The sequence below is a fragment of the Pongo abelii genome, chromosome 18, assembly GCF_028885655.2.
Source record: "Pongo abelii isolate AG06213 chromosome 18, NHGRI_mPonAbe1-v2.0_pri, whole genome shotgun sequence".
NCBI classification, from domain to species: Eukaryota; Metazoa; Chordata; class Mammalia; order Primates; family Hominidae; genus Pongo; species Pongo abelii.
The window spans coordinates 21,994,446-22,022,005 of NC_072003.2; the positions used below are offsets into that span (position 1 = coordinate 21,994,446).

The 27,560-nt window shown below is 38.5% G+C and overlaps 1 protein-coding gene across 7 annotated transcripts in view; it reads left to right on the plus strand.

Annotated features, from left to right (window-relative positions):
- Window positions 1-46: 46 nt before the first annotated feature.
- Window positions 47-27,560, plus strand: part of CCP110 (centriolar coiled-coil protein 110) — a 30,380-nt gene continuing 2,866 nt past the window's right edge. Inside the window, exons 1-15 of one of the 7 annotated variants that reach the window (XM_024241422.3) lie at window positions 47-262; window positions 1,881-2,023; window positions 4,028-4,183; window positions 8,899-9,027; window positions 12,912-14,559; window positions 17,698-17,828; window positions 18,882-19,059; window positions 19,616-19,755; window positions 19,872-19,988; window positions 21,792-21,893; window positions 22,083-22,199; window positions 22,803-22,876; window positions 23,401-23,463; window positions 24,945-25,004; window positions 25,505-25,590. In XM_024241422.3, the coding sequence (XP_024097190.1) occupies window positions 4,043-4,183; window positions 8,899-9,027; window positions 12,912-14,559; window positions 17,698-17,828; window positions 18,882-19,059; window positions 19,616-19,755; window positions 19,872-19,988; window positions 21,792-21,893; window positions 22,083-22,199; window positions 22,803-22,876; window positions 23,401-23,463; window positions 24,945-25,004; window positions 25,505-25,590 (2,986 nt within the window). In that variant the 5' untranslated portion in view covers window positions 47-262; window positions 1,881-2,023; window positions 4,028-4,042. Of the gene's footprint in view, window positions 521-1,880; window positions 2,024-4,027; window positions 4,184-8,898; window positions 9,028-12,911; window positions 14,560-17,697; window positions 17,829-18,881; window positions 19,060-19,615; window positions 19,756-19,871; window positions 19,989-21,791; window positions 21,894-22,082; window positions 22,200-22,802; window positions 22,877-23,400; window positions 23,464-23,511; window positions 24,922-24,944; window positions 25,005-25,504; window positions 25,591-27,560 lie in introns of those variants that run through there. The other 6 variants (XM_009250520.4, XM_002826195.3, XM_009250521.4 and 3 more) reach the window with 6 other exon arrangements.

The following is a 27,560-nucleotide window of genomic DNA, read 5'->3' on the forward strand; positions in this document are numbered from 1 at the left end:
GGTAGTGTTCTGGTGGCCCAACGGTTTTAACAGCCCAGGAATCAACCACCGGAAGTGCCGGCCCTGAGAGGTGGAGTCGGGGTGGCAGCGGCGGCGGTTGCCAGGAGCCCGCGTTGCAGCCTGAGATCCGTAATATGGCGTGGAGGAGGAGGAGAAGGCGGCGGCGGACCGAGCTGCGCTCTGTCAGTACCATTTGAGCCATTCCCTTCCTGACAAGGCCCGTGGCGAGGGGAGAGGAGCTGAAGGGGCCGTGGGGGATCAGGTGTGTGCATGAGGAGCGGGCTCGAGCCTCGACGGGTCCGGGCTGAGAGGTGGTCTGGAGAGGCGAAATTGGCGCCCTGAGAAGCTGAGGGCGGGCTCTGTGCTGGGCTCCCGGGCCTCGAGCCCCCTGGAAAGGCGCCGGCTGTTGGGAGGCGGGACCCCGGGGGCAGCCAGCACCGGGCGCTGAGGTGATGCTCCAATGCCGGCCCCGCCTGGATGGCCCTCGGTTTGGAGTCTTAAATCGGAGCAGCTGGAGGAGGTGGGCATGGGGCGCTGGGGAGAGGGAGGGGGTCGTCCCTGGTGAATAAAACTCGAGCCAGAGCCGGAGAACCTCATCGTGGTGATCAAATTGTTTGGGCCGTTTTTCTTCTCCCTCCCACGGTGCTGGAGAGGGAGGCTTCCCCGGGGTGTGCATTGGCCATTTATGAGCCCCGGTTACCACAACCAAGGCCCTAGGAGCGCTGCTTACTTCGCCTTTGCCACTCTGGGGCATAAACTTGAGGATAATAAAGTGATTCCCCTGGAGCTGCTAGATGGTTCCCACCCTTTGATTCTATTCTGGTTACGATCCAAGCTCCCTACCCCCAGTTTAGGCAAATGGCAGCCATCTCGAGATTGATTTGACGGGGAGAGGTCTAGGGACAGGGAAATGAGGAAGCCGTTGTCCCCTTTTCTATATTTTGCAGTTTCATTTGAATCCTACGGGGAACCAAGCACTGTCGCTGCCCTCCAGGAATTCATACTCTACTGCTAAAAATCGTCATCATCATTATCCTCTTAATAAGAAAAGCAGTCCCCATTATTTGTTGCTTTCTGCGTGTTCTGCACTATGCTAATTGCCCTACATGCATTAGTTCATTGAATTCTTACAAGATTCCTTTGAGACGGATACCGTGATTATCCCTCAGAGGAGGAAACAGGTGTGGGGATGGTAACTGGCTTGCCAAGAACTTGCAGCTAGTATGCATCTGAATAAGAAATCTTCCCCTTTACCGCTTTTACAAGAAGTTTGCGTCTTTGGCGGAACTGATGGGCAAAGAAACACTAGGTTGTGCAAAAAAAGCAGGATCTGTTCTGTGTTACTTTTACTACTCCTTTCAGTGACATGTCTGGCAGAGCACGGGTAAGGAGCAGATAGGACCATGAGTCTATGGGGTTTGCAAAGAGGCTCATTTGGACAAGGGTCAGTGGTTCTCTGTGGTATAAATGGAGAAGACAGGGCATGTCTGAACCTGCTGTAGCTGACAAATTATTACTGGAAGTGGACCAGTGATGCCTGATGGCAAGATATAGGGCAGTAGATTAGTGGTTGGGGTAGCCTTGTAGTCAAGGCTCCCTTAAAATAAAACCTTGCTGACAGTGGTAATTGTATTGTGAAAGGCATAGTGTCCTCTTGCTTAATCACGGGATATAGACTGCTCACTTCTTAAATGGTTACCTTTGCAGTTTAAGAGGTACCAGTTTCTCTGGGAATAGAGCCATGGTGAAATTTCCGTTCTCTAAATTCCACTCTTCCTTGCTAGCTTCGGTGTATAGTACGCCTTCTTTTTTTCTTCTGGTTTACATTATTGTTTGAGCTTATTATTATTCTTACTCATTTATTCAATACTTTTATCAAGTGCCTGCTGTGTGCTGATACTGTTCTGTGTAATGGGGATTCAGTGAACAAGACTGAAAAGGTACCTGTACTTATGGCGCTTACATTTTGGTGGAGGAAGACAGACAAAAATCAAGGAAATAAACACGATAATTTCAGATAGTGGTAAGTGCTATGAAAGTTGGGAAACAGCAGGGTAATGTGATAGTGATAGAGGCAGAGTTAATTTAGATGGGGTCATCAGGGATGCCTTCTCTGAGGAGGGGATATCCAAGCTGAGACCAAAGAATAAGAAGGATCCAGTCATGCTCTAAGGATCATCTAGTAATTTGTATAATCTCCATATTAGCACTCATATTTAAATGAGTAATGCGTTGTCATATGCTGTGTTGTGCTGTAATAATAATATAGTACTATACATCTGCAAGATGTAGGACATACATGTACTATTTAAGGGATGTGCATAACTTTCTGAAACAATGAGGCATAGCTCTATGATGCTGAAAGAAAAATAAAACTATGGCCATACAAGTATTATATTTCCTTAATAATTTACCTTACTTCTAAAATTGAATTTCATGCTTTGCTTGAGTATCCATAGAAGATATATTACTTTATTTGTATAATCTATTTACATTCTGTGTATTGCTGAATGCATGGCATGATTAAAAAAATAAAATATTTGAGCCGAAATGGGGTTAAGAAATAATGTGAGTTGAAACCTAGACCTAAAAAAAGGCTATGCCTTAAGGTGTTTTATTGTTTTTACTTTTGCTTTTTTAAAATAAATAAAAGCTTGTAAAATAGTCTCACTCACGCTGTAGAGAACCATTTGTTTGTCATTAGAGTCCTACTCTGCATAGATTGAACACAAATAATTACAATTGATTGAATAGTAGGAAGAAGTTTTGTTATTGATTAAACTATTTAGTAAAAAATAGCATTATATCTTATTTTTGTATAACCTGATTGTAATTTTGACTATTTTTTTTCCCATTTCTCATTGCACTATAATTTGTCCCTGATACTTTGGTATACTGAATTTTTAAGTACTTTGAGGCCTACCGAGGACATATCCTATTTCATCTTTGCATATCCCACATCATGAATTGAATTTCCCTGCCCTCTCTTTTTTTGTTAAGAAACTAATTATTTTAAAATGAAGACATAAAGGAACATCATTGTATTCTATTTTCTGTTTCCATAGTTCATACCCTTGCTGGTTATGATTCTGATAATGTCTTTTTATTTTCCCTTGCTTATTTAAAGGAAACAGTGCCACACATAATGCTGTGCAAATAAGCAATCAATATTTACTGTTTGCTAAATGAATGAATGTGATGCCTAATCCCTCCTGGTTACCTTGTATTTTCATAATCACAATTTCCCAGAAACTGTGAAATTACTGGGATTGTTTTAAGTAGTTCGGTGATGGTTCCAATTTTCAACAATAAAATATAATTAATATCAGAGCCAATCGATTTGCTGTTTTTTTACCTCTGACTGAGTTGGCTGGTGCCCATGCAGTCCAAGTATAGTGTTAAGATAGGCAAATTGAGGCAGGAGGATTGCTTGAGTCTCGGAGTTTGAGACTATAGTGCACTGTGATTGAACCTGTGAATAGTCACTGGAATCCTGTTTGGGCAACATAGTGAGACCCTATCTCTTAAAAAAAAAAAAAAAAAAAAAAGATATGAGAGTAACCTTTGTACTTCAAAATAGAAAATTTTTAAAAGTAAAAATTTTAAGTAGGCTTTTTTACTATGGTCTTTCTACCTTTGTATGATATAGTTTTTCTTGTGTAGATAAGTCCTGTTAAAGAAAATATAATATCCTGTTTTACAATCTGAAGTTAGTAAAGGTTTACAGAACTTTGTTTCCTTTAAGAAGGTTTTACTGAATTCTTAGCTAAATTAATCCCATTTAAAGATTGATTTACATGCAATAATATTCAGAAATATTTAATATATAAAGTAAATCTTAATTGGACAGGTTCTTGAGGTGAATTACCATACCCAAGAATTAGCTCCTGATCAGTAAGACAATTCTGGGAGGACCAGTTATAGGAATTGTGAATTATAGGGACTCTCTCATGCTCTACAAAATCTGCCAAATAATTAAGATCTGTTTTTCCCAGTACATTAAAAATAACATTTTTCTCTCTTGTAGTGTGACTGTGGGAAGATGGAGGAGTATGAGAAGTTCTGTGAAAAAAGTCTTGCCAGAATACAAGAAGCATCACTATCCACAGAGAGCTTTCTCCCTGCCCAATCTGAAAGTATCTCACTTATTCGCTTTCATGGAGTGGCTATCCTTTCTCCACTGGTAAACTTGCTTTGTTTTTAAATAGTTTTTTTTCTGTAGTGAACAACTAAAACAGTTCGTGGAAAAACAAAAGAAAGGCTTATAAACATTTGAAGAGATGCCCTTATTCAGAATTAGAGAAATGCAAATGAATTAGCATTTTTTACTTACTATTATAGATTGGCCAAGACCTAATAGAACCTTGTGTTCCTTAGATTGTGGAGAAAATGCACTTTTAATGCACTTTTGCTAAGAGAATCAGTTTATTTTATTTCTAGATAAAGCAGTTTGGTAGAATTTAAAAGCATACATAGCCTTTGGGTCAGCAGTTCTATTTTTGGGTATATCCTACAATTATATGTGAGCCTAAAGAAATAAGTACAAAGTTACGTTAGCATTGTTTAAAATAGCAAAGGTGGACGAACAACCTAAATGTCCATCAGTAGTGGAGTAGTTTAACTATGGTCCATTTTATAAAATCTCATACATACCATTACAGTAAGGCAGATGTAAATGTTGAGGCATGGAAGGATCTCGATGATCTAGTGTAAAACACCGTGTGCAGCATGCTGTCAGGGGCAGTATAGAGTCATGATTAGAGGTCCAGGCTCTGGGCCAGGCACAGTGGCGCACACCTATAGTCCCAGTGCTTTGAGAGGCCGGAAGGAAGAGGATTGCTTGAGACCAGGAATTAAAGACTAGCCTGGTCAACATAGCGAGACCTCATCTCTATAAAAACATTTTAAAAACTTAGCCTGGCACAGTGACATGTGCCTGTAGTCCCAGCTACTCGAAGGCTAAGGTGGAAGGATCGCTTGAACCTGGGAGTTGCAGGCTGCAGTGAGCCAGGATTGCATCATTGCCTGGACTGCATCATTGCCTGGACTGCAGAGAAAGACCCTATCCCAAAAGAAGGAAAAAAACTCCAGCCTGGGCTACAGAGCAAGACCCTATCCCAAAAGAAGGAAAAAAAAAGTCTAGGCTGTGGAGCCTTCTGGCCTGGGTCCAAATCATTGCTTTGCTACTTACTTGCTGTGTAAACTTGTGGTCCATTTTCTTATTTGTTAAATGGGGATAAAATAGTGCCTACCTCATAAGGCTATTTTGAAGATTAAATGAATTTGTAGATAAAAAATGGTTAGAATACCACCTGGATCATAAGAGGTACCCAATATAAGTTAACCATTTGGGTTTTTCAAAGGATGGCTATTCCTTTTCTGGGGAGTGGTGAGAGAATATAGGATAATAGGGAAGACACTTCATCATACACCCTTTGATACTAATTGGCTATTTTAAAAATATATATGACTTTATTTTAAATCACAAACTAATATTAGAAAAAAGTGAGCTTTAAATTTATTTTTTGGTATAACAGGAGTTAAGAGATTAATTTTAATTAATTGAATTGAATTTTTAAAGACACCAGAGCTAACTGCCAACTTTTTGTGATGAAACTTTCAAACATACAGCAAAGTTGAAAGGATAGTGCCATGACCACCCATAGATTTACCATTAGATTAAATAATTTTTAACATTGTTGTCATCTTTGCTTTATTGTGTTTGTGATTTTTATATACATGTATGTGTGTGTGTTCGTATGACATACATTTTAAAAAATTGCCTAGCTATTTGAAAACCACAGAGACCTGACACTGCTCCCCTAAATATTTTGGTGTACATCTCTTAAAAATAAGGACATTCTCCTATGCAAAGCCCCAAAACCATTATCACATCTTAAGAAAATTAATAATTTTTAATAATATCTAATAATTCTGTTCATATTTAAATTTTTCCATTTGTGCTCAAAATGCCTTTTATAACTTTATTCCCCCAATCTGGATCCAAAGTTCACAATTAGTATTTGCTTGTTATGTTTCTTTATTTTAATCTAGAACAGCTACTCTACGTCTTAAAAACAATTTTTTTTATTGGTTGGGCATGGTGCCTCACACCTGTAATCCAGCACTTTGGGAGGCTGAGGCGGGTGGATTGCATTACTTGATCCCCAGAGTTTGAGACCAGTCAGGGCAACGTGGTGAAATCTCATCCCTACAAAAAATACAAAAATCAGCCGGGTGTGGTGGCGCGCACCAGGAGTCTCAGCTGCTCTAGAGGCTGAGGTGGGAGGATCACTTGAGCCTGGGAGGCTGAGGCTGCAGTGAACCCTGATCATGCCACTGCACTCCAACCTGGGTGACAGAGTGAGATACTGTCTTTAAAAAAAAACAAAACTATGATACTGAATTTTTAAAGAGACCAGAGCTATTGTCTTGTAGAATTCCTTAGAACTTGGATTTGTCTCATTGTTTCCTAATAGTGATATTTAACTTGTTTCTCTAGTCCCTGTAGTTCCTATGAACTGGAAGTGAAGTTTGATAAACAGGTTGAAGATTTTTGGAATTCTTTGAAGATAGGGCTGGGCGGGGTGGCTCACGCCTGTAATCCCAGCACTTTGGGAGGCTGAGACCACCCTGGCCAACATGACGAAACCCCGTCTCTACTAAAAATACAAAAATTAGCTGGGCGTGGTGGCGGATGTCTGTAATTCCAGCTATGTGGGAGGCTGAGGCAGGAGGATCACTTGAACCCAGGAGGCGAAGGTTGCAGTGAGCCAAGATCCACTGAACCCAGGAGGCAAAGGTAGTGAGCCGAGATCGAGCCACTGCACAACGGCCTGGGCAACAGAGTGAGACCCTGTCTCAAAAAAAAAAAAAAAAAAAATGTAATCTCAGCACTTTGGGAGCCCGAGACAGGTGTATCACTTGAGGTCAGGTGTTCGAGACCAGCCTGGCCAACATGGCAAAACCCCTTGTCTACTAAAAATATAAAATTAGCTAGGCATGATGGTGGGTGCCTGTAATCCCAGCTGTGCGGGAGGCTGAGGCAGGAGGATCACTTGAACCCAGGAGGCGAAGGTTGCAGTGAGCCAAGATCCACTGAACCCAGCAGGCAAAGGTAGTGAGCCGAGATCGAGCCACTGCACAACGGCCTGGGCAACAGAGTGAGACCCTGTCTCAAAAAAAAAAAAAAAAAAAAGAAGTAATCCCAGCACTTTGGGAGCCCGAGACAGGTGTATCACTTGAGGTCAGGTGTTCGAGACCAGCCTGGCCAACATGGCAAAACCCCTTGTCTACTAAAAATATAAAAATTAGCTAGGCATGATGGTGGGTGCCTGTAATCCCAGCTGTGCAGGAGGCTGAGGCAGGAGAATCGCTTGAACCCAGGAGGGATCGGAATCGCACCACTGTACTCCAACCTGAGACTCCATCTCAAAAAAAAAAAAGGAATTCTTTGGAGATGATGCCCTGCACTTCATACTAAATTAAATCAGAAGTTACATAATGTTTAGTTGCCCTCTATTAGTGATGTTTAGTTTGAACACTTGCTTACAGTAGTTACTGCCAAATGGCTCTTTAAAGTACACATTTTCTCCTTTTGATTAGCAAGTAAATTGTATAATGATTCCTTGGTACCATGCAATTAGGAAAAAGTTTTAAAACAACATATTTATCAGCTATTTAATAACATTGCTTGATTTAATGTGGACCAAAATGTCTGGGGCTTGTTGTATAGGGTCTATGACTCCATCTGTTATTTATTTATAAGCAAAATCTGATGTTTATGGACCTAATCCACACTTTTATGTTGTATTTGATAGGTGAATATTGCAAATTTTGAAATAATTTTTTAATGATATATTTTCTATTTGTATAAGTCTACGATAAGTCTTGACTGTTAACAGTGACTTAATTTCCCAGGACTTAATAATTAAGATTGAAATCCATTATAAAGAGATGCTTAGAAGCCTTCCATTTTTTAGGTACATTATATTTTTATCGGAAGGTAGAGTGAGGTGAAAGAAAAGATGTATTCTGCTTTTGTAGGCAAATAATACATTATCTGTTTCTTTTATCATTAAACCTTTGGACATTTTTTTGAGGCAGCAAAGAGTTAAATTGTGCACTGGTTAGAAAATTAAAAGTTGTAGAATCCAGTTGACCCAGTGAAATAAGATACTGAACGTGGGCCGGGCGCGGTGGCTCACGCCTGTAATCCCAGCACTTTGGGAGGCCGAGGTGGGCGGATCACAAAGTCAGGAGTTCGAGACCAGCCTGACCAACATGGTGAAGCCCCATCTCTACTAAAAATACAAAAATTAGCTGGGTGTGGTGGCGCGCACCTGTAAGCCCATCTACTCTGGAGGCTGAGGCAGGAGAATCGCCTGAACCCAGGAGGCGTAGGTTGCAGTGAGCCGAGATCGCACCACTGCACTCCAGCCTAGGTGACAGAGCAAGACTCCATCTCAAAAAAAAAGGATACTGAACGTGAAGTAATATTCAAGTGAAGTAATAAAAAACTCAGCAGTGGCCAAAAGGGCTTTAATTTTATTTCTGTCATTTTAGAACATTTGATTAGTGAAGAAACTTTTTTCTTTTTATCTTTTTAACTGAAAATAATTTACACATAGCAATATGCACAGATCTTAAGTGTTAAAGTTCCATGAGTTTTGATATATGGCATACACATGTATAACTCACACCCACACAGGATTTTCTTCACCATGGAAAGATCTCTAATGTCCCATCCCACTCAGTACGCAGACCACAGTTCTGATTTCTTTCACTATAGATTAGTTTTGCCTGTTGCACATGTTTTTAATCTTTCTGATTCAGAACTTCCCGATTTTATGATACTTTTATCGTGGGAAATAATTACATTTTTATGATGTTTTGCAGCTTAACATTGAGAAAAGAAAGGAAATGCAACAAGAAAAGCAGAAAGCACTTGATGTAGAAGCAAGAAAGCAGGTTAACAGGAAGAAAGCTTTACTGACTCGTGTCCAGGAGATTCTTGACAATGTTCAGGTGTGTGATTTCAGCTGTTTCAGTTATAATAAAGAAATCATAAGATAAGCATTGATGATAATTTTTCTGAAATATATTTGCACTTAACTAATTACTAATGTACTTTACTGTTACATTTGAGAAGCTTCATAATTTGTGATTTTCCATTTCAGTTACTCCAAAGAGAATGTACTTGCTTGTTAGTGATGCCCAGTACTTGAATCAGAGGATATTTACACAATGGAACCATACACTGAATATAATTGCTTATTGTTTGCATCTTATGACTCTAAAAACATTGAATTCTCAGTGACAAAATGATAGAATTGGGTATTACTGTTTACCCCAAACTAATTAGACTATTGACTAAATGACCTTATTCTCATTCTTTGCTTAAGTAAATAACTGCCTCCAATTTTTTTTTGGTGAAAACTCTTAGATACACAAAATGCAGTTTAGATAACATTGAATTGTTTAGATGCATCCTATGTCTAAAAACTATTTAAACAACACATCTACACCTTGTGCAGTTATTTTTAGATTTGAATAAACAATTTGTTCTGACATTTGGATCATTTTGTACTAAAAAGAAAAACAAATGAATTAGATTGAACGAATGATTTCTACAACATATAGCAGTGTTCTGCTGGTAACATCTTTTTGTTTCTTCATAATCTTAGGAGTTTGTGGTTTGTCTGTTTAATTCGTATCAGATGACACGTGTATAATGAACCTTAAGGGTTCATTTCTCTGTTGGTAGTGTAAACCGAAGAAAACTGAGGCGAGTCTCAATCGATTTAGAGGTTTGTTTTGCCAAGGTTAGGATGTGCCAAGGAAAAAGAGACAAAAGTTACAGTAGAATCTTAGCTTGTGCTTTTCCAGAAGAGGTTTTGAGGACTTCAGTACATAAAGGGGAAAGAACAGCAGGAGGGGAAAGAGGAAAGAAAAAAAAAGGAGGGTAGGTAATGAGATAAGTGATCACATTTTTGTGAGGCTTTGGTTAGCACTCACTGAATCCACATGTCGCATGAGAAAGGTGGGGGTAGAGGAACAGTCAGTTATGCATTCATCTCAAGCTCAATAAATCTGCATTTTACATAGGATAAAGTAAGCAGAGTAGAGGAAGAAGTCAAATGTACATTTGTCTCCAAAGGGATGATTTCTAGTCATCTTTGGTCTTTGTCAGTATCTTGTCAGAGTGAGATTCAGCAGAACTCGGGGTTGGTGTAAAGATTTTGGGGCCTACGAGGAATTTCCTTGTGAGCAATTTGCAAGAGAGTCTACCTGGGTAGATAGGTGGCCTTCTATTTTGCAGTTATCTGTTTAGGAATAAAAGGAAGGCAGTTTTTGTGTGACTCAGTTCCTAAGCTTTACTTTTACCTTTGACATGTGAGTTTCCATTTCAGTTACTCGAAATCCCTATGTAATGAGTCTTCAGAATCTGATGAAAAAGTCAAAGGATATATAGAAAGAGAACAATCTAGATGCAGTCTGAGAGGTAGTATGAAGAGAATTGTTAATGAGAGTCACAGTGACTCTCATTTGACATAGTTGAGTTTGGGGTCCTGAGATTTTATTTCCGTTTCACAGTAGTATATAGTGTGTGGGTAGTAGATTTCATTTTGCAGATTATAATTACTGTCCATATTAAGTTTAAAAAATGTATTGAGTAGCACTAATTTAACAATAAGAGGTGGGGTTTTTACTTACTAGATATTTCCTGTGATTGAAATGAAAATGGCATATCATTCTTGGTCCACTGAGGGAAGATAAAATATACTACTAATAAAATTGTTAAAAGAGCATGTATAATGTTGAACTGTAATGAATTAATTATTCAGATAGGAAAATTTTATATAATACAATTAGATTTCTGCTTCACCTGTAAAACCTAAGATTCTATGATAGATTTTTTTCTTGTTATTTAACTTGTCTAACTAAAGGCTCATTTTAGTGACGTATAAACAACATAGCTTCCGAATATCACAAATGTGAAATATTTTGTATAAGGAAATCATCTGTTTTACTTAAACCTGTGAACATGTTCATGGATTTCATAAATATGCATCCTTTTTGTTTTATTTTGGTCCTGAGGCTGTGACTATGTATGTCTTGTACTGTTGATTGCATAGTACCTGGAAACCTTTTTGCATCTTTTTTGTTTTATTTTGGTTCTGAGGTTGTGACTAAGTATGTCTTATTGTACTGTGTATTGCATAGTACCTGGAAACCATTACCTGCCTTGGGATTTGTAAGGTAAAATAGGAGAGCCATGTGGTCTAGAAAAAAACAAGTACATTCAAAACAACCAAAAAATATTGTAATATTCAGACTTTTTTTTTTTTTTTTTTTTTTGAGACAGAGTCTCACTCTGTCACCCAGGCTGGAGTGCAGTGATGCGATCTCAGCTCACTGCAAGCTCCGCCTCCCGGGTTCATGCCATTCTTTTGCTTCAGCCTCCTGAGTAGCTGGGACTACAGGTGCCTACCACCAAGCCCAGCTAATTTTTTGTATTTTTAGTAGAGATGGAGTTTCACTGTGTTAGCCAGGATGATCTCGATCTCCTGACCTCATGATCCGCCCGCCTCGGCCTCCCAAGGTGCTGGGATTATAGGTGTGAGCCACCATGCCCAGCCAATATTCAGGCTTTTGATGTCTATATTCATATGATAATACAATGATTTTTGCCAGTTTAATATACAGATGTATAATTACCTTTAGAAACTATCCTAGTTCTCTTTTTATTCTTTTGCAAAGTTGGATTATTTAGATACAAAATATCTATTTTTACATTTATTTATTTATTTATTTTTGAGACAGAGTCTCACTCTGTCACCCAGGATGGAGTGCAGTGGTGTGATCTCAGCTCACTGCAACCTCCGCCACCTGGGTTCAAGTGATTCTCCTGCCTCAGCCTCCTGAGTAGTTGGGATTACAGGTGCCTGCCACCATGCCTGGCCAATTTTTGTATTTTTTGTAGAGATGGGGTTTTGCCATGTTGTCCAGGCTGATCTCGAACTCCTAGCCTCAAGCAATTCACCTGCCTTGGCCTCCCAAAGTGCTGAGATTACAAGCATGAGCCATCTCATCTGGCTTTACATATATTTTACTTTTTTTTTTCTCGTATATATAGTTGTTCTCATCCTTATCTACCAAATGTTTACCTATTTTGGCTGTTCTGAAACTCATTAACAAGTTGCTGTTTTAACTAAGCATCAATTAATCGAATTGAATTTTGTTTTAATGAATTGAGTTTTAAGTTGAAATATTTCTTATTTCTAAATAATTTAGGCTGCATGGCCGGGCTATTGTTTACTACAAATTTGCCTCATTTTTTGGAGGGATTTTAGTTAAACTTTGGAGTAAGCATGTGGGTGCAGGAGTCTTATAACTGAATCATTTTTACTTAATCAATGTCCTGGACAAGTTAGTCTTTGTTAGAGAGGGAATCATTTACGTAAGACATTTCATTACTTGCTGTTTATTGCATATATTATTATCCTTGGATGATAGCTATCCTAGGAGGAACAGTTGGTAATGTTAATAACATGACTAGAAGAAATTTAAGTGCTTCTATTCTAAGATTAAATTGCACATGGATATATGAATATATCTGTGTGTATACACATATATATGTTCATATTTGTATCAGATTAGATGTTTCTTTTTATAACTCTTCTATAACTCTTTTAATATTAGGCAGGATGACCAGTAGGCATCTTTTCAATAATAATTTGAGCCTCCTGTGATACGGGATACCGTAGAAACCTGTCATCTTAGTTTTTCTTTATGTTTTGAAATGTCAGGATTCTGAATCTTCAATTTCAATTTTATTTTAGAAAACAGTGAAATCAGAGACTTTTTGTACAATAAGGAAATATTAATTTTTAAATTTCCTGTTTCAGGTTAGAAAAGCACCTAATGCCAGTGATTTTGATCAGTGGGAGATGGAAACAGTTTACTCTAATTCAGAAGTCAGAAACTTGAATGTTCCTGCTACATTTCCAAATAGCTTTCCAAGCCACACCGAACACTCTACTGCAGCAAAGCTTGATAAGATAGCTGGGATTTTGCCATTGGATAATGAGGACCAATGTAAAACTAATGGAATAGACTTAGCTAGAGATTCAGAAGGATTTAATTCTCCGAAGCAATGTGATAGTTCCAATATTAGTCATGTAGAAAATGAAGCTTTTCCAAAGACCTCTTCAGCAACCCCACAAGAAACTCTTATTTCTGATGGTCTCTTCTCAGCAAATGAACAACAGGATCTACCACTTTTGGCAGAAGTCACCCCAGATCCCTATGTAATGAGTCTTCAGAATCTGATGAAAAAGTCAAAGGAATATATAGAAAGAGAACAATCTAGACGCAGTCTGAGAGGTAGTATGAACAGAATTGTTAATGAGAGTCATTTAGACAAAGAACATGATGCTGTTAAAGTGGCTGACTGTGTAAAAGAGAAGGCCCAGTTGACAGGCAAACACTGTGTCTCAGTTATTCCTGACAAACCAAGCCTTAATAAATCAAATGTTCTTCTCCAAGGTGCTTCCACTCAAGCAAGCAGCATGAGTATGCCAGTTTTAGCTAGCTTTTCGAAAGTGGACATACCTGTACGAACTGGCCATCCCACTGTTCTAGAGTCTAATTCTGATTTTAAAGTTATTCCCACTTTCGTTACCGAAAATAATGTTATCAAAAGTCTTACAGGTTCATATGCCAAATTACCTAGTCCAGAGCCAAGTATGAGTCCTAAAATGCACCGAAGACGTTCCAGGACATCATCAGCGTGTCATATACTTATAAATAACCCAATAAATGCCTGTGAATTAAGCCCTAAAGGAAAAGAACAGGCAATGGACTTAATTGTTCAAGATACTGATGAAAACACAAATGTGCCCGAAATTGTGCCAAAGTTACCAACTGATTTAGCAGGAGTTTGTTCAAGCAAGGTTTATGTGGGCAAAAATACATCTGAAGTCAAAGAAGATGTGGTTTTAGGTAAATCAAATCAGGTATGTCAATCTTCAGGAAATCATTTAGAAAATAAAGTTACTCATGGATTTGTTACTGTGGAAGGTCAGTTAACATCCGACGAGAGAGGCGCACACATAATGAACAGTACCTGTGCTGCGATGCCAAAGCTGCATGAACCATATGCCAGCAGTCAGTGTATAGCAAGTCCAAACTTTGGAACTGTGAGTGGACTCAAACCAGCCAGTATGTTAGAGAAAAACTGCAGTTTGCAAACGGAACTGAATAAGTCTTATGATGTAAAAAACCCTTCTCCTTTATTGATGCAAAACCAGAATACGAGACAGCAGATGGACACAACTACAGTGTCCTGTGGAAATGAACAATTTTTGGATAACAGTTTTGAGAAAGTTAAACGGAGACTTGATTTAGATATTGATGGTTTGCAAAAAGAAAACTGCCCTTATGTCATAACAAGTGGAATAACTGAACAAGAAAGGCAACATTTGCCAGAAAAAAGATACCATAAGGGATCTGTCTTCATTAACAAGAATAAAATGTTAGGAACTAGTTCCAAAGGTAAGGCATCTTTGAAGTGTTTGATACCTTCTATGCAGATAATACCTTTATTTTAATACTCTTAATTGACATTTTTGGGAAAAAAATGGTCTTTATTCATATGGGCACTTAATTTTATTTATCTTATTAGAAAGCATATAGTCAGCTACAGTTTATTGCCATTTGATAGGCTTTCTTAAAGATTTTCTTGAGACAAGGTCTGGCTCTATCACCCCAGTTTGGAGTGAAGTGGCATGACTTCAGCTCACTGCAACCTCCACCTCCTGGGCTCAAGCCATCCTCCCACCTCATCCTCCCAAGTAGCTGGGACTACAGGCTCATGCCACCATGCCCAGCTAATTTTTGTATTTTTTGTACTGTAGAGATGGGGTTTCCGGCATGTTGCCCAGGCTGGTCTCAAACTCGTGAGCTCAAGTGAGCCTCCCGTCTCAGCCTCCCAAAGCTGTGGGATTACAGGCGTGAGCCACGGCACCCTGCCAGGATTTTCTTTTTTTGAGACAGTCTGGCACTGTTGCCCAGGCTGGAGTGCAGTGGCACAACCTTGGCTAACTGCAACCTCCACCTCCCGGTTCAGGCAATTCTCATGCCTCAGCCTCTTGAGTAGCTGGGATTACAGGCATGAGCCACCATGCCTGGATGGATCTTCTTATTTAAATGATGAAGCTTTCATAGTCCACTTGGTATTATTGAGAATATTAATAATTGGAGGAAACAGTTCTTTTTTTTTTTTTTTTTTTTTTTGAGACAGTCTTGCTCTGTCGCCAGGCTGGAGTGCAGTGGTGGGTTCTCACCTCACTGCAACCTCTGCTTCCTGGGTTCAATTGATTTTCGTGCCTCAGCCTCCAGAGTAGCTAGGATTACAGGCGCGTACCACCTGGCACGGCTAATTTTTATATTTTTAGTAGAGATGTGGTTTCGCCATGTTGGCCAGGCTGCTTTCAAGCTCCTGGCCTCAAGCGATCCACCTGCCTCAGCCTCCCAAAGTGCTGGAATTACAGGCGTGAGCCACCGCACCCAGCCCCAAACAGTCTTGCCTGAAACATCACTTACAGTTTTAATTCACTGTATTGCTATGAGGTCTTTCTTTTGTACTATAGTTTCTAATGTTTATTTCAGTTTGCTTTTTCATTTGTAGTACAAGCTTCATGTAATTGGCCCTTCAGTAAACACTTTAACATGAAATTATCAGACAAAGTATCAGAAATAAGGCTCTGAGTAGGTGGTTCAAGAATGGTTCTTTAGGCCGGCGCGGTTGCTCACGCCTGTAATCCCAGCACTTTGGGAGGCCGAGGTGGGTGGATCACTTGAGGTCAGGAGTTCGAGACCAACCTGACAAACATGGCGAAACCCCATCTCTACTAAAAATACAAAAATTAGCTGGGCGTAGTGGTGCACATCTTTAATCCCAGCTACTTGGGAGGCTGAGGCAGGAGAATTGGATGAACCCAGGAGGCGGAGGTTGCAGTGAGCTGAGATTGCACCATTGCACTCCAGCCTGGGTGACAGAGCCAGATTCCGTCTCAAAATAATAATAATAATAATAATAAAGATTCTTAATTAATAAAAATTATTATTTCAATTTTTTTCTGTTGTATCCATTAACAGCAATTTATTAAAGTACGTTTTTCTCCTTCATTACCCCTTACTTTGTTGTCATGATTGATAATTCTTTATTACTGATATAGAAGACATACAAATCAAGTAAATTAAGCTCTTAGGGCTTATGGGAAATACAGGGTTGGGTCAGACTGCTTAAAACCTGTGCGACTTTATTTTTTTTTTAATTTTTTTTTTTTTTGAGACAGGGTCTTGCTCCGTCACCTAGGCTGGATTGCTGTGGTGCGACCTCAGTTCACTGCAGGCCTGGGTTCAAGCGATTCTCCTGCCTCAGCCTTCCAAGTAGCTGAGATTTACAGGCATGTGCCACCACGCCCAGCTAACTGTTATATTTTTTGTGGAGACAGGGTTTCACCAGTTGGCCTGGCTGGTCTCAAACTCCTAGGCTCAAGTGATCAGCCCTCCTTGGCCTCCCAAAGTGCTGGGATTACAGGTTTGAGCCACCAGCCCTGGCCCATCCTGTGCAACTTTATAAGAGCTCTAATAAAAACAACCACTTACCTGGGGAGCCAACTTGGATCCTCCAGGTAGATAGCATAGCAAGGCAAGAGGCTGCCTCAGTGAATATCAGAAGTACATAAGACCAACAGCGTGGAAATTTCTTTTTTTTTTTTTTTGAGATGGAATTTCACTCTTGTTGCCCAGGCTGGACTGCAATGGTGCGATCTCAGCTCACTGCAACCTCCGCTTCCCAGGTTCACGTGATTCTCCTGCCTCAGCCTCCCAAGTAGCTGAGATTACAGGCATGCGCTTGTATTTTTTTAGTAGAAATTGGGTTTCACCATGTTGGTCATGCTGGTCTCGAACTCCTGACCTCAAGTGATCCACCTGCCTTGGCCTCCCAAAGTACTGGGATTACAGACGTGAGCCACCACACCTGGCCCATACTTGGTATTTGTACATTTCAACATGTCTTACCACCACATTCCATTTAGGAAGCTTGTATTATCATAATGTTTTCTCTTAGTTAGTAACTAAAATATCTGGAATTTTAATGTCCAGTCCTTTTTGAAACCTCAAGCTGAGAAAGCTTTATACCATCAAGGAAACACTTTCTTTGAAAATCAAAACGAGGCAAAACTACAAGCTACAATACCAGAGATCCTGGAGGACAACTGTCAAAAAAACAAATGGTGGTAGGATGCAGTTGAGGACCACATCTGAAAGTTAAGTAGAGTCAGGAGAATCTTGTCTGAATATATAGTCCTGGGTCTGTCATTTCAGATCAGGATGGGATCTGTTGAATGAATGGGTAAAGGTGATGCAATACAGGTCTTACTTTATTGAGTAGCATGAAATAAAAGGAGTGGAAAAGGTGATGCAATACAGGTCTTACTTTATTGAGTAGCATGAAATAAAAAGAGTGTGGTTCGAAGTAGAAACCCAGCTATATCTTGATTGTATTATGTCAGATCCAGGAATACTCTCTTGTCAGAAGGATAATTTAAATTGATGGTATAAAATATCAGACATTAGACTTGTAGTGAATTTTCTAAATTGAGGAAACATGTTTCTTTTCAGAAAGCGAGGAGTTACTAAAAAGCAAGATGTTAGCCTTTGAAGAAATGCGGAAGAGACTAGAAGAACAGCACGCCCAGCAGTTATCACTACTCATAGCTGAGCAGGAAAGGGAACAAGAAAGACTGCAAAAGGTGAGGAATGTGGAGGGAGATACAACTGGTAAGTGAAATTTAGCCAAGGATACCTGTGAATTTTGGTCATGTATAGAATACTTGTAATTTTTTCCTCCATATATCTTAAGGTAGGGGAGTCATTTTGATACGTGAATGGTATTTTTTGTCAAAATATGAAGTTTGATATTTAGATCCTTATCTAAAAGTAATTGCATAATTTAATGAGAATATTTTATTGAATCCTTGATTTAAAGCTTAATATTTTAAAAAGGTATTTAATAAATAGGTGCTAAAGTACACATTCTGCAGGAGTTATATCATAAAAATGACACTCGTGCTGGTCGTGGTATCATGAGCCTGTAGTCCCAGCTATGCAGGAGGCTGAGGTGGGAGGATCGCTTTAGCCCAGAAATTCAAGGCTGCAGTGAGCTATGATTTCGCCTTTGTGTAGCCACTGCACTCCAGCCTGGGCAACAGAGGGAGACCCTGTCTCTATAAAAAGAAAAAAAAAAGAATGGCACTTGTTATATTATAATTAATAATTTAACTATACATTATCACATATTAAAATAAATTATAGCCTGGGCGTGGTGGCTCACGCCTGTAATCCCAGCACTTTGGGAGGCCGAGGTGGGTGGATCACCTGAGGTCAGGAGTTTGAGACCAGCCTGGCCAACATATAGTGAAATCCATCTCTACTAAAAAATACAAAATGGTGGTGCACACCTGTAGTCCCAGCTACTTGGGAAACTGAAGCAGGAAAATCACTTGAACCCGCGAGGTGGAGATTGCAGTGAACCGAGATTGTGCCACTGCACTCCAGCCTGGGGGACAGAGCGAGATTCTGTTTCTTGAGATAAGAAAGAGAGAGAGAGAGAAAGGAAGGAAGGAAAGAAAAGAGGGAGGGAGGGAAGGGAAGGGAGAAGGAAGGAAGGATAATTTGAGAAAGAAAAACTTGAAATAAATAATAATTGCTGATAATTACATGTACTTTTGGCTAAGCCTAAAATGATATCATTTTGGGACATAATTAGAAGGTTTAGCATGTTACAATAAACTGTTCATGTATAGGAAATAGAAGAGCAGGAGAAAATGTTAAAAGAGAAGAAGGCAATGACAGCGGAAGCCTCTGAGTTGGACATTAACAATGCAGTGGAATTAGAATGGAGAAAAATAAGTGACTCTAGTTTGCTGGAAACAATGCTGTCTCAAGCGGACTCACTCCATACTTCAAATTCAAATAGTTCTGGTAAATATTTAAAAATCCTTTTACATTTGGGAAAATGATCCTACAGTAAGATATTTATTTGGCACACTATAAGATTATATCTCCTGTTTTCGAATGATTCCATGTCCCACCCTCTTTGCCAGCTGCTTAGTAACCAGTGAAAAATGACATGATAGGAGATCAAAGACTTGTGAGCAGATGTTTGTGAGCAGAGTTTACCTTTGCTAGGAAAAGATCAGGAAATTTGGCTCAGAGCCCAGTCTGATCATTCATGCAGCAGGTGATATACTTCAAGTGAAAACAGTTTGCTCTCTCATGAGTGATCTTGAATTACCTCTAATTCCCTAGTCCCTTTAAATAGCTTATCTTCATATCTCAATTATCCTGAGATGCTGTTTGTGTTGAGAAGATCCATCTGGTACGTAAGCTTTAAAGTCCATAAATATTTTAAGTCGGCAGGTGGGTCAGTTTTGGAGGCAGTTGTTATTCTTAATGAGTGTCACAAGTGTTTATTGGGATGTTCTTCGTATTCTAATTATATGACATCAAGTATAATACTATATGTATGTTTCTCTAGGTTTCACAAATTCTGCCCTGCAATATAGCTTTGTTTCTGCAAACGAAGCACCATTCTACCTCTGGGGATCATCAACTAGTGGCTTGACCAAACTCTCAGTAACAAGGCCTTTTGGAAGAGCCAAAACTAGATGGTCTCAAGTGGGTAAACTTAATGATACATGCCATCTATCTATTTATCTTTTCTTAAGAGCTATATTATCTTAGACTGTATAAATGAACACCAATAAACATTGTGTCTGTCTTCTTTCTCCTAGGTTTTTAGTCCGGAAATACAAGCAAAATTTAACAAAATAACTGCGGTGGCAAAAGGATTTCTTACTCGTAGGCTTATGCAGACAGATAAGCTGAAGCAACTTCGACAAACTGTAAAAGTAAGATTCCTGTAAATCGTTTGTATTTCACTTCTGTGTTAGTTTCTATCAGTCTCGTGACAGCTGAGCTAACAGATTAGTTCAGAACTTAAACGCTTTTTAGTCATTGTAATCTAGGCAGTTTTAGAAGTCTGATTGTTGCGGGAAGTCAGGGACCCCGAACGGAGGGACCAGCTGGAGCCGCAGCAGAGGAATATAAATTGTGAAGATTTCATTTTAATATGGACATATATCAGTTCCCAAATAATACTTTTATAATTTCTTACGCCTGTCTTTACTTCAGTCACTGAACATAAATTGTGAAGATTTCATTTTAATATGGACATTTATCAGTTCCCAAAATTAATACTTTCATAATTTCTTATGCCTGTCTTTAATCTCTTAATCCTGTTATCTTCATAAGCTGAGGATGTACATCACCTCAGGACCACTATTGTGTTAACTCTAAAAATTGATTGCAAAACATGTGTGTTTGAACAATATGAAATCAGTGCAACTTGAAAAAGAACAGAATAACAACGATTTTCAGGGAACAAGGGAAGACAACCATAAGGTCTGACTGCCTGCGGGGTCAGGCAAAATAAAGCCATATTTTTCTTCTTGCAGAGAGCCTATAAACGGACGTGCAGTAGGGAAGATATCGCTAAATTCTTTTCCTAGCAAGGAATATTAATAATTAATACCCTGGGGAAGGAATGCATTCCTCGGGGGAGGTATATAAACGGCCGCTCTGGGAGTATCTGTCTTACACAGTTGAGATAAGGACTGAAATGTGCCCTGGTCTCCTGCAGTACCCTCAGGCTTACTAGGATTGGGAAACTCCACCCTGGTAAATTTGTGGTCGGACCAGTTCTCTGCTCTCGAACCTGTTTCCTTTTGTTTAAGATGTTTATCAAGTCAATACGTGCACAGCTGAACATAGACCCTTATCAGTAGTTCTGATTTTGCCCTTGTCCTGTTTCCTCAGAAGCATGTGATCTTTGTTCTCCTTTTTGCCCTTTGAAGCATGTGATCTTTGTGACCTACTCCCTGTTCTTGCACCCCCTCCCCTTTTGAAATCCTTAATAAAACTTGCTGGCTTTAAGGCTCAGGTGGGCATCTCGGTCCTACCGATATGTGATGTCCCCCTCGGAGAACCAGCAGTAAAATTCCTCTCTTTGTAGTCTTTTTATTTCTCATCCAGCTGACACTTACGAAAAATAGAAAGAACCTACGTTGAAATATTGGGGGCTGGTTCCCCCGATAATTGTTAATCTTTCTCAGATAATATTATGAATAACATATAAATGAAGCAGTTTGTGTGTTTTTGACTTGCTTGAAAGTGAGTGCTGTTTGACTTCTAATAAGTAATAGTTTTATTTATGTTTTTGGTACAGTCGGTCCTCTATCTCTGGGTTCCACATCTGTGGATTCAACCAACCATGGATCAAAAATAATTCAGAAAAAACAAATGATGGTTGTGTCTGTACTGAACATGTACAAATTTTTTTTTCTTGTCATTATTTCCTAAACAATATAACAACTATTTATGTAGCATGTACATTTATTAGGTATTTTAACTAATCTAGAGATGATTTAAAGTATATGGGAGATGTGCTTAGGTTATATGCAGATAACTATTTTATATAAGGGACCCCATCATCCTTGGATTTTGGTATCTGAGGGATTCCTGGAACCAGTCCCCCACAGATACTGAGGAAAGACTGTAATTTTGGATTGACTGAGAAAAAGAAAAAAGGAAACTCCGCAGTGATCACAAATCTTTCTAGAAAAATGTTTTTGAAGGAGCATTTCTTTTTTCAGGATACTATGGAATTCATAAGAAGTTTTCAGTCAGAAGCACCACTAAAGAGAGGCATTGTTTCAGCTCAAGATGCTTCACTTCAGGAAAGAGTGTTAGCTCAGGTAAATACATGGATCCTGAAGGCTTTTAAGACATGGACATATTATATTTTTTTATTTAATCACTGAAAATAGGTTTCAATGAAAACTATTTTAATCTTTTTCTATAAATAAGTGTACATGGTATATAGTATTCCTGAACTCTAACCTCATCTTTTAAATGTATACAATATTTTCTTCTCTTTTGCCTAGTTGCGAGCTGCCCTGTATGGTATTCATGACATATTCTTTGTAATGGATGCAGCTGAAAGAATGTCTATTCTACAGCATGATCGAGAAGTTCGCAAAGAGAAAATGCTCAGGCAAATGGTATGTTATATGATTTCTAATGAATAGAGTTCTTCTGGGTTTAGGGTAATTGATACTAAATGTCAGTTTTGGTTGACTTCAGCACCCTTCTGATAATTCTTAAGCACAAGTAATTCCTGGAATTACTAGCAACATTTAAATCTGTAGACAGATTTAAAAGAATTACATCATTTAAGAATTACATATTGTTTTCTGATTGGATTTTAGAGTTGAAGCTTTGAATGTTTTGCTCAGATGGCTTATACAATCTATCAGCTGCTCCTGATTGAATTTCCTTGAATTCAGTTATAATGTGGGTTTTGCTTTTTTTGAAATCTGAGTTAGAAAACAGGCTCCAAGTTAATTTGAAGTATATCAGAGTTTGTGATTTGAATCAATTATCTTAGTGTGATTGGCAAAGGAAAAGCAAGCAAAATTTACATAATTCTAATTATTTAATTCTTAGAATTAGACTGCTTCAAAAATACAAAACAAGATGATTTAACTAAATTAAAAATGTTAGTAGAGAGAAGCTTTTCCAGGCAATTTGGGATCATTCTGTATTACAATATAGTGGCATTAATTGGTTCCAGTAGAGTTTGACGTTACTTTTGTATATTAAAGGATAAAATGAAAAGTCCACGAGTGGCTCTTTCAGCTGCAACACAGAAGTCTCTTGATAGGAAGAAATACATGAAGTAAGTTTTTTATATCATGTCATGTTAGTTATCAAACCAATTAATTGTAGTCATCTGTTGGTCTATTTGCAAATTTAAATTTAGAAATAAAGAAGAGTTAATTTTTCTGCAGTTGAGCTGATAGAAATCCCCTTTATATAAAGAAATTTATTAAAATCAGGTGCTAAAATCTCATTTCATCTTAGATGAATTTATTTACTAAATTTGACAACATTCAACTCATATAACTGATAGCTGATCAATCTTAAAAACAGTTAATCTTTATATTCAGTGCCTAAATATATTCCTTTTTTGATGTCCTAAAGGTTTCTTGGGAATAAAGACTTAATGGGAAAAATATCTTAATAACTTTTTAAAAAAATTCTTCTTTCTTGAATGCAGTCTTTAATATGCTTAGTACAGGTCTTCCAGTAGTACACCAGCTTCTAAATGATGATTTGTTTCTGTCATCCTGTATTACATTTGTAAGCATGTTTTCTTCCCTTCTCTAAATACATTATGTCCTTATTTTTATATTGTGTTAGAGCTGCTGAAATGGGAATGCCAAATAAGAAATTTCTGGTTAAACAAAATCCTTCTGAAACAAGGTGAGAAAAATCACTTAGTCTTAATGAGAGGCTTTTTGTTTTTTATAGAAAAAAAAAATTGGCTGGGCACGGTGGCTCACGCCTATAATCCCAGCACTTTGGGAGGCCAAGACGGATGGATCACCTGAGGTCAGGAGTTTGAGACCAGCCTGACCAACATGGAAAACCCCATCTCTACTAAAAATAAAAAATTAGCTGGGCGTGGTGGCACATGCCTGTAATCCCGGCTACTCAAGAGGCTGAGGCAGGAGAATCGCTTGAACCCGGGAGGCAGAGGTTGCAGTGAGCCAAGATTGCGCCGTTGCACTCCAGCCTGGGCAACAAGAGTGAAACTCTATCTCAAAAAAAAAAAAATTAAAAAATTAAAATTTAAATCCCAAACTTCATTTTTGTTGACTTTGTTCTACTTGACATCAGTAGAACACTTCTGGCTGAATGGGTCGGGGGTGGTCCTCAGGCTCAAGATTCATACCAATACCTGGCCATATACCTGGTAACATGTCAGACCAGATGTGCCTGGAGCTTTTGTAGGACATGCTATCTGTGGTAGAAATTTTGAGCATGATATGTCTTGAGTTCAGTTACACAGTCCAGAGGATCTTTGATACTTATTTAAAAACCTTAGAAAGCTAACTTAAGCTGGGCTGGGAGCAGTGGCTCATGCCTGTTATCCTAGCACTCTGGGAGGGTGAGGCGGGTGGATCACGAGGTCAGGAGTTCAAGACCAGCCTGGCCAAGATGGTGAAACCCTGTCTCTACTAAAAATACAAAAATAAAAGATACAAAAAGCCGGGTATGATGGCGTGTGCCTGTAATCTCAGCTACTCAGGAGGCTGAGGCAGGAGAATTGCTTGAACCCGGGAGTTAGAGGTTGCAGTGAGCCAAGACTGCACCACTGTACTCCATCCTGGGCAACAGAGCAAGAATCCGTCTCAAAAAAAAGCTAACTTAACCTGGGCACAGTGGCATGCTCCTATGGTCCCAGGTACTCGGGAGGCTGAGGCAGGAGGATAGCTTAAGCCCAGAAATTCAAACCAGTATGGGTAACATAGTAAGACCCATCTCAAAAAAATAAATAAATAAAAAATAAAGAAAGCTAAAAAGTGAACTTTAATATTTCTGACCTGTTTTTTACTCCTGTAAAATGAGAGCGATACTTTCTTCTCTCACTGGTTTGAAGGGAAAAGTTAGCTTTTGTAAAGCGTATGTATAAGAAAATTATCTAAAAGCACAAGCGTTAGTCTATATGTTGGACATTTCTTTGCTGATAAAAACCTAAGGTTTGGACTCTTTAGTGAGCAAAATATAAGTATCATATTAATATGCTTTAGTCGATTTGCTCTGCTTTGTAGTAATATATAGGCCATATTATTGCATAGTTGACCTTTACCTTACGGTTATCATCTTTCATCCATTGAAAGAAAATGGGAAAAAATGGAATTTAACCTTTTAAATTAATTTTTTATTTAATTTGTCAACAGAGTCCTTCAGCCAAACCAAGGACAGAATGCACCTGTTCATAGGCTACTTAGTAGACAAGGGTAAGAATGCCACACACGGGTATTGAAAACTACGGAAACCAAGATTAGATTTGAGAGGGAAAAATAAATCTAGTGTTCTTTACGTAAAGGATAATGGTTTTTCAATGGGATTTTTTTTCTTTATAGCATTGGGAAAGATATTTTAAAGTTTTGTCTTCAAATGTAACCCTCTTGGTGTACTGTTGTGTATTCTAATTACTGTCTTATGTTGGCATGTTTTTACTTTTCATTTCATACCATTTTACTCATAAAGTATTTTAAATATCCATATAGTAAGTTCAGCATCACCGAAGTGATTCTCCAACAGAGTATGACTCATGCTTATAGTCTCCTGCTGAAGCCAGAGTTTAGCTTTCCTTACTGTGAGCATGCATGAGACTTCAGTTCTTTTCAAGCTTATTTGTGCTTTGGACAGTTGATGCAATGTGATTGCTTTCTTTGAATTTTGAACATTTAGACCTTAATGCCAGTGACTTATTAATTTTTTTATATTCAATTAGAACCCCTAAGACATCAGTGAAGGGGGTTGTGCAAAATAGACAGAAGCCTTCACAGAGCAGAGTGCCTAACAGAGTGCCTGTTTCAGGTTTGTAGAAAATAAATTCCTGAAGCCCATTCAATAGAAGGAAGTGCACAAGCTGCCCCATAACTCAGGCCACAGAAGTGGAATAGATTGTCTTTCCTTGCCACCATAATTTTGGCATATTCACAGTCATCTTATTAGTGTTCTTTGGTCTTAGCACTGTATGGCAGTCAGGAAGTCTTAGTAAAAGTGTGATTCCAGTCTTCATTTCTATAATATTTCTATGGAAAGCACCATGTATTTTTCATTCTGAAAAAATTGTAGAATTTGCCATGCTTAATTCAGAAAACCTTTTTATTTAATGAATAAAAGATAATGATCATCTCTGGTGCTAAGTCTGTGCATTGTCTGTTCAGCTTGGGGAAGTGTATCTGCACATAAGGGGATAAAACTTTCTCTCTCAGACTATAAGATCACATGTGAATATGCCAGTGGGAGGAGGGCTTCATATTTTGCTCAGTCCAAAGCTTGAGCTAAATCTCTCCTTATGTTCATTATTTGAGGATTAAGAGCTAAGCTAAAAACTGTATTTTAAAATTCTGTTTATGGTGGCAAGAAGACAAACTCATTCTTGAGCTAATTCAAAGCTCTTAACCAAATGCTTTAATATTTTTTAGGTATCTTTGTTAAGACACTTTGATTAAGCTCACTTAAAAATTATGTGATCCATTTAAAAATACTTTCCAAATGTTGTGCTTTAACTATGCTGCTTTCTAGACATTTACAAGAAACCTAAATTAATCACCGGGCATTGAAGATTAAACCTTTAATCAATTTTAATCTTTCCATTAATATACAATTAGGCAAATTTTAGAGCTTTTATTACTAAGTGATTTCCTTCCAATTAGGAGGGAACAAGCTATTGATCGTAACTTTGAAATGATGGCTGACCTTTTTGTATGTATGTAGTGAATGTAATTCATAGTGTCACACATATATAGGATAATTTAAAAGGTCATCTTTGGAAATCATTGTGAGTGACAGTTAATGGAATTGTCTTAAAGGATTACATAGCTGAAGATACTGTTTACTCCAGAGGCAGTCAGAATAAGCTAATTTGAAAGATAACCATTTGAAAGGACTCAGACCAAACACCAGACCTGTGGAATTTTAAGACATTTTCTGTTTTTCTCATGTTAGTATTCTATATTGCACTGAAACTTAGCAAGTTGGAAAATCATTGAGGAATTAGTATTGTTTTGCCTGATACCAATTTGCCACAGTGACTACTCTCCATGTTCTTTTCTCATGCATTTCATCTCCACTATTTGTCACTTGTGAACTTATAAGCAAAATAGCAAGTACTGTTTCTATTCAGCAATACTCAACAGTATAAAGGATGTATAGTCAGTCATTGAAGTTAGTAACATACAATGAAGTTCATTATTTTGAACTATTGAGGTTTAATTGCATTGCAACATAATTATTAATACAAATGAACTTAACCCTTGAATTAATATGTATCTAAACAAGTACAAAAGTCTGTTGCTGTTGTTTTCTAAAGATTTACTTATACATGAGTGCATATTTAGACAATTGAAAGAAGCTAAATAATTGTTTTTTTTGTTTGTTTGTTTTGTTTTGTTTTTTTTTTTGAGACAGAGTGTTGTTCTGTTGCCCAGGCTGGAGTGCATTGGTGTGATCTTGGCTCACTGCAATCTCCACCTCCCGGGTTCAAGCCATTCTCCTGCCTCAGCCTCCCGAGTAGCTGGAATTACAGGCGCGTGCCACCATGCCCAGCTAATTTCTTGTATTTTTAGTAGAGATGGGGTTTTACCATATTGGCCAGGCTAGTCTCGAACGCCTGACCTCAGGTGATCCACCCACCTCAGCCTCCCAGAGCTCTGGGATTACAGGTGTAAGCCACCGCGTCCAGCCAGAATTGTATTCTTTTATATAAACTGAGAGTTTGGGATATTGGCTGGTTAAAATGCTAACTATGAATCTGAACACAGGAATCCACTGTCACTCTT